Genomic DNA, 6,803 nt, shown 5'->3' on the forward strand with positions numbered 1-6,803 from the left:
TGAGTGTAGGAGGGTAGGAGAATTCACCCGGAAAAGAAGCCATAGACTGGGATCCCAAGTGTGGGCAGAAATATCACCATCTGCATCCACTGGTCCAGTAGCTTAATTTATTTAGTTACAAACAGGAACCAAGAACAAGTCTCAGTACAATAAATTATCCATTCGCACCCCTCCTGCCGAGGAAAGAAAAAGAGGCTCAGAGAGTCTTAGGGAAAACTCTTCCTTTGGAGGGTCCCCTTTAACATCTGAATTAGTGGCAACATCTTCCCTAAGGGCCTGGACAGATGACTCTTTGGGGACTCAGGGGAGAGCACCCCCCCCCCAGCACTGTGCCTTCCCCAAGAAAAACCTCTCTACCACTGTCTCCCATTACCCCACAAGGTGGTGCCCAGGCTGCAGCAGAGGGAGTATGGAAATAGCCATGGAGTGAGTGGCCTCTTTCTAGATACAGGTCTTATGGCTCCACACAATGTCTGGAGCTATGCCTCAAAGGAGAGGAGTGGTCAAACTCTAGGGACTCCTCAGCCAAAAGGAGTATGAATCAGAGTTAAAGGGACCCCAGGGTTGGGGAGAGGGGGACAACACAGTGCATTTCATCTTAGCCCATTCAGGTGTTTAAGGAGCAGAAGAGGGAAGACAGCTTCCCTCCAAGGTCCTCCTACTGTGGGGGTGAAGGCGGCACATCACAGACTCCACCTGACCCCCACCACCCCCAAAGCTGTTTCCAGGTAGATACTTTGAGCTTCCGGGGGCCAAGATTGACCCTGGACAGAAATCAGAGCAAAAGGCTGAAAAGGTGCCCCTCCCCTTCCCCAGCTGACCCTCACTTACACACGTTGACCCACTCTGTGACTTTGCACTCATCACACAGCACGTAGCAGCACCAGTGGAAGCGGCAATGACAGCGCTCAACTCGTGTCTGGCGGAGCACATTGTGCCCTCGGCCACAGCACAGGCTGCCACAGCCATCCAGCAGGCGGCTGGTCTTGTTGCAGGCCCGGCCCCGTGTGCCTGGGGAGCCCACAGTGGGGTCTCGCTCACAGAAGTCAGGAGACTTCTCAAAGTAGACCAGCTCTCCTGAGAGGCGACGGGGACGCAGGCGAGGTTGGAAGGCTCCAGAGTTGCGGTTGTGGGTATCGATGAAGATGGCCCGGCCCAGCCGCTCTCTCAACGCTGCCCCCACTGCCCGGAACTCTGGGGCGGCCCTCCAACATGTCTTGAACTGGCAGCTGCCTGACGTGCCATGGCACTTGCATTTCCGCTTCAGGTTTTCAGTTACCACCTAGAGCATCAGAGTGAGGAGGAGGTGAAGGCGAGGGCAGCAAATGGACAGAGCACAGAGGCACAGGAGTGGGGAGGGAACAGAGAGTACAGGGAGGGACAAAGAGAGGCAAGAATAACTACAAATATCAGAAGAGAGAGGGAGCTTCAAGACTGGCTAATAGCCCAGCTTCCTCATTTTATGGTGGGAGAACTGAAGACAGAGCAGAGTGATTTGCCCATCTTCAATCACTAGGTGGTAACAGAGACCCAACTCCAGTTGTCCTCACTCTCTCTCCAGTGCTCTTTCCAGGGTGAGCACTGCTAAAATGGGGAGTCTGACCTGGAGCACCCCTCAATTCTGTAGAGAAGGCAGCTATAATAATAGCAACCATGTAAAGAGCACCTGCCAAGGATGAAGCATTATGCTGGTGCTCTATTTGCTAGCTCACTCTTAATGACACTGTAAGGTAGGTATCATTAGACTCTTTGCAGATGTAAAAAACTTGTGATTAAGTGACTTGCTTAAGGCCATCCAGATGGTGAGTGACAATCACCCACCACATCTCATCCTCTTACTCTGCTGTGCCTCTCAAACTCTAGCCAGGCCTTGAAAGGTAGGGAGACCCAGGACAAGTTGCACACACGTACCTGGCGCCCCACCCTGTTGTTGTGGATTCTCATTCGTGCCTGGATATCCCGGGGAGCTTCCCTGGAATCCAAGAAATCCCGAGAGAACTTCTCTCCAAAGTCCATGTCATGGTTACAGCCACCCCATTCCCATGTGTCCTGGGGGCCAGGGCTGGGGCCTGAGCCAGGGCCTGGGCTGGGCAGGGAGTGGGGGAAACTCTTGCCCCGGGAAAGTGCCTGCAGCTGAAGCAGCTTGGCCCTCAGCCGGTCCTGCTCACCACTGCCCTTCCAGTCGCAGCCACAGCTCACCAGCTTGCCCAGGCTGCAGGCCGTGGCTACTGCATGCATGACCCCAGCAGCCAGCATGGAGAAGGAAAAAGCACTCTCACGGAAACCTGGGGATGAAAAGGGTGTGATGGTAGGGGTAAGGCTGACAGGCAGCTGAAAGTAGGGAGGCAGAAGGAAATAAACAGCCACCCTCCAACTGCAGAAATTCCTCACTGAATCCATTGACCAGCTGAGTAATTTGGGAGCAAGTCACTGGAGAAGGAAGGGAACTGAAAGCACAGAGCCTCAGTTTCCTCATCTATAAAAGAAGATGGCTTGAGATGATCTCTGAGGCCCCTTCCTGCTCTGTAAGTCTGGGATTTCGGGTGCAGATGAAAGAGCTAGCCTCGAGGGAAAGTCCCCTGGGGTTGGGAGATGACTAAGAGGGAGTCCCCAAGGTCTTTGAAGATGTATTCACTGAGTTCTACATCTGAAGCCCTTAGAAATTCCCCAGCCCTGCAGGGAGCTTGGGTGGGGTGGAAGCAGAGGACTTTGGGGTTCTTTTTTTTTTAACCAACCTACCCTCCACCGCTCCAACACCTCCAAAGCACTGGAGCTGTGCAGCTGTCCTTCCCCTTTCCAGTTTCTAGTTTTATATTTGCCCTTTAAGACTGCCCCTTATGTTTATCCTAACCTGCTATTACTCTATAAAACACTGGGAGGGGAAGGGAGGTGGGGGTGATTTTCCCCAAGGCCCTCTTAAAATGTTGGCTTCTTTGTTAGGTTTTGGGGGTCACAGAGGCTCAGGATGACAAGCCTTTCCCAGACTTAGATAGACATGCTTCTCATTTGGGTATCAAAGCCTTCCCTACACCAGCCCCTGTGGAGAAGGAGGGTGTCCCTCACTTCCTTTTAGGCAGGGGCTCTCTGGATCCCTGAGAGGATGAGAGACAGCACCTCCTTAGGGGCCAGGCCTCTCCCACCCCAGGATGCAGGGCTCCTGGCCCAGCCTCCTGATCCCCCCAACCCCAACCCTCCAGGGGTAAAGCTGTTTGCACACGTCTTGGGAATTCCCCCGCAGATGGCAGCTGCCTATTAACCCCATAGTCCCCGAAGTACTGCTCCCACACTTGAGCTGAGTCCTGGATGGGGTGCATGTTTACTCCTCCAGGGAGTAAACTTGGGCATGGCCTGGCAAGAGGCAGCAATGCCTCCTAGACCTGGCCTGCAGTGACCCGTTCTCCACCCCTCCAGCCAGTCTTCACCTGCTCAGGTGAGAGCCACCTGGGGCCCTCACAGCGCAGAGGAGGGGGCTGCTCCCCGGCTTCAAAGCCAGCAGGGTCTTTGTTCCCAGCTTCGGCTCCTGGGAACCCCAGCAATTAGGGGAGTAGGTTTAACCCTTAAACGGTTGGGGGAGTCACCCCACCCCCGCTATGGCTCTGGGGACACCAGCCTGGGCTTGTCCCACAGAGAGGGAAGGGGAAAATTGGGAGGAGGAAATGGGGGGGGGGGCGCGTTTGAAGCTTTCAGGGCTGGGGGCATCTCTTGCTCACAGGTGCAATCCAGATTGAGCTGGGCAGAGACAGCAAAAGGGGGCCCTAGGGTAGGGGAGCAGGGACCCAGCTGCCTTGCCGGCAGCGCACAGGTGGAAGTCAGAAGCGCAGGGGCCCAGACGGGTGGCCAGACCCAGCTCCGCGCGGCTCCCGGGGAAAATTCCCCGAGAGGCCCCTCCCCAAGTCGTGAACCCGTCCCCCCCCCCCCCCACCTCCGCTCTCCTCGGCCTGCCTCCCACCCCCCAGCCTGGCGGCGGCTCAGACCCGCCCGGCCCGGCTCACCGCGCTTGAGGATGGCGCTGTGGTGCGGCAGGCGGCCGCCGCCCTCGAGCGCCGAGCAGTTCCAGCGCTGGTCGCGCAGCTGGTGCTGACACTCGTGGACCGCGATGTGCAGGCCCTGAAGCGCGGACGCCGTCACGTCGGGGCTGCGCAGGCACAAGCCCAGCTGCCGCTTGCTCAGGCCGGACAGCGTCAAGCACACGGTGTTGGCGGTCAGCGGCGGCTCACCGGGCAGCTTCAGGCCCAGAATCTCATTGCTTAGGGCCCTGGGAACACAGAAGGCATTTTGGGTTCTGTGGTCCAGGCCTCAAGCCCCCTTCGACTCCTCCCGCCCCGGGTCGGTGCTTCTAGCCCAGGGCTTCCCCTCGTGGGCTAGGTGACAAGGGGAACTGCTCACCGACTGCACAACGCCAGGAACAGGAGACCCACGAGGCCCGAGGGCGGAGGCCGCGGCCGGGGCTCCTCCAGCATGTCGAAGCCCGGGCCCGAAGGCTCCGGTGGGCAGATCAATCAGGGCCTGCAGGACAGGGAGACTTAAGTAAGGAGGGCGCAGGAATAGGGTGACTCACCGGGGCAATCAAAGGATGCCCAACTTTGGCCTCCTAACTTACCAGTGCCACCCCACTGACCCTTCTCATTCCTCCGGGAACAAAACAATAAGAATCACTCCTTGATTTCCAGAGTCCCTGGGTCTTGGAGGAAGAGTCCAGGCCTCAAAGCTGGGACTTATGCAAGCGTCTCTGGAGTGAGAGCCAGCCAGACACAATGCCCAGCACACAGACACACTCACATGCAAACTCATACAGGCTCACGAACCACCCCCTCCACCACCTGGCCCACAACTCCTTCTGCTCAACACAGCTACATGCCTTCACAGGGTTAGAGGACTGGATTGGAAGGGGGTTCCCCACCACCTACAGCCGGCAGGTGGGGGCGGGGGAAGAGCCGCCTCCAGGTGCCGTCGAGGGTAGGCAGCCTCCGCGGGAAGGAGTCAGCTCCCCATCCCGCTCTACCCTCTTCCTCCGCGGTAGGGAGAGAGGGGTGGCTCCAGGTGCAGCAAAGATGGAGAGGGGACCTGGTTCCCGCCTGAAAGGGACCGCGGCAAGCTGAGTCCTCTTCCTCCTCTGCCACCTTCCTAACTATATATTCCCGTCCTCCGTTGCCCGTCTGGTCCCCAGGGGTCCCAGCCCTCAGTTGCCCCCATCCCTTTGCTCTCCCGTTCATTGCCCTCCAAAGCTGAAAGCACTCCTTTATTTGCTGTGTCTTTTTCTCGGGCGGTATCCCTAGCTCTCTCTGCGTCTCCATGCCCCTGTGGGCGGATGCGTGTCTGTCTGTCTGACTACCCGTGTGCCTGTCTGGTCCCCGCGTGCGCTGTCCCTGCCCTCCCTGCTTTCCTGGTTCCGATTACCTCCAGCTGCTCCGCTGCGGGGTCCGCCACCGGCGGGGTTGGGTCGCCTGGGCTTGGCTCGGGCTGCTCAAACCGTGGGGAGACTGCGTCGGGTTCTGCCCCCTCGGCAGAGCCGCATTCTTCCAGGGCAGGGCCACTCCTCTTCGCCGCTTCCCCAGCGCCGCCGCGGCCGCCGGGAGGAAGGGAGGGAGGAAGGGAGGGAGCGATCCAGAAGCAAGCGAGCGGGCGAGCAAAGAACTGGGGGCTCTGACTCTACTCGCGCCGAGCTCACGGGCGGCTGTGCTGCGGCAGACAGAGCTGCGGCCCCTCCCCGAGCCCGGGGCATCCCCACCCCACTCCTCGCACCCCCCGCCTTGACCCCGGGAGTGCAGCCGCGCCCCCTCCTCCCAGCGCACACACACCCTCTCCCCCGACGCCCGGGTTCAGGCTTGGCCCCACTGAAGGAGGAGGTGGCCAGAGTTCCTCTCACCTGCTCTGGGGTCGCCAAGGCTGCAAGGAGGGTGCAGTGACCCAGACTAGAGAGCCAAGACCCTGGTCCCAAGTTGTCATCTCTCTTTGTCTCAGTTTCCCCACCAAGAGCTGGATGGCTGGAGGGTGCCTTTGACAAGATCAAGACAGAGCTGAGAGCCGACTTCCCTCTTGGACAGTCCCGTGTAGAGCCCTCAGCGAGAGCGCACAGCAAAACATTCAGAGCCGGCAGGCAAGCTCCCTTCTGGGTGGCTTGGCTTCCGCCCACCTCCCAGCCCTGCGCCTGCCCCTTGGGAGGGGTCAACTTTGGCCTCTGAGTTCGGCCCTAGCAGAGGCTCCAGTAGCCCCAAAGATCTTCAGCCTGCCCCTATTGCTTCCCCTGGCTTACAGGCATCCTTGCCCGCAGAGGTCTCCTGCCCTTCCCAGGATCCTGGGTCTGCACTTCGGGTGGCCCATATTCCTGCTCCAGGCTCCACAGACTTGCTTCATACGGAATGAAGAGGGCCTCAGGATCCCACACTGAGCCCAGCCCAAGGACAGCCAGGGAAAGAGCCTGATCTTGGGGTGCACAGACCGAAGCAAACCACCTTAGGGAGCTCCAGCGGCAGTGAAGGGGTTAGGCGCCACTCTGCTCCTGCCTGACTCACCCTCCCGGCTCTAACCACTGTGGGCTATTTTTGCCAGAGAGGGGCCCCAGGCTTCCCAGCCGCCCCCCGCCCCTGCCAGACCGCAGCCCAAGGCACGGCTGGCCCTGAGTGCCCAAGGCTGGCACGTTGACTCAGAGACAGGCCCCCCAGGGAAGCAGAGCCACGGGCTGAAACCCACAGCCACAGTCATCCCTTCCTTGGTGGTGGCCATGCAGCTCTGCTGGGCAGCCAGCCTCTGGTCTATGTTGCTGCAGGTCCTGCCCCGTGCTGCAGGGAGCACTGCTGTCTAGG

The 6,803-nt window shown here is 59.2% G+C and overlaps 1 protein-coding gene across 3 annotated transcripts; it reads right to left on the minus strand.

The window, feature by feature from the left end:
* Positions 1-87: 87 nt before the first annotated feature.
* On the minus strand, positions 88-6,528 carry WNT10B (Wnt family member 10B). 3 transcript variants are annotated; one of them, XM_070270220.1, is made up of 7 exons: positions 6,254-6,528; positions 5,398-5,995; positions 4,387-4,506; positions 3,993-4,255; positions 1,912-2,285; positions 832-1,282; positions 88-173 (listed from the first exon to the last, which is right to left on the minus strand). In XM_070270220.1, coding segments are annotated over exons 3-7 (1,164 nt in total). In that variant the 5' UTR covers positions 4,461-4,506; positions 5,398-5,995; positions 6,254-6,528; the 3' UTR covers positions 88-171. The 3 variants fall into 3 exon arrangements, with proteins under 3 accessions (XP_070126321.1, XP_070126320.1, XP_070126319.1); XM_070270219.1 differs by lacking the exon at positions 6,254-6,528 and having other exon boundaries at positions 5,398-6,111; XM_070270218.1 differs by lacking the exon at positions 88-173 and having other exon boundaries at positions 682-1,282.
* Positions 6,529-6,803: the final 275 nt, after the last annotated feature.

Source organism: Equus caballus, chromosome 6 (genome assembly GCF_041296265.1).
Source record: "Equus caballus isolate H_3958 breed thoroughbred chromosome 6, TB-T2T, whole genome shotgun sequence".
Classification (NCBI taxonomy): domain Eukaryota; kingdom Metazoa; phylum Chordata; class Mammalia; order Perissodactyla; family Equidae; genus Equus; species Equus caballus.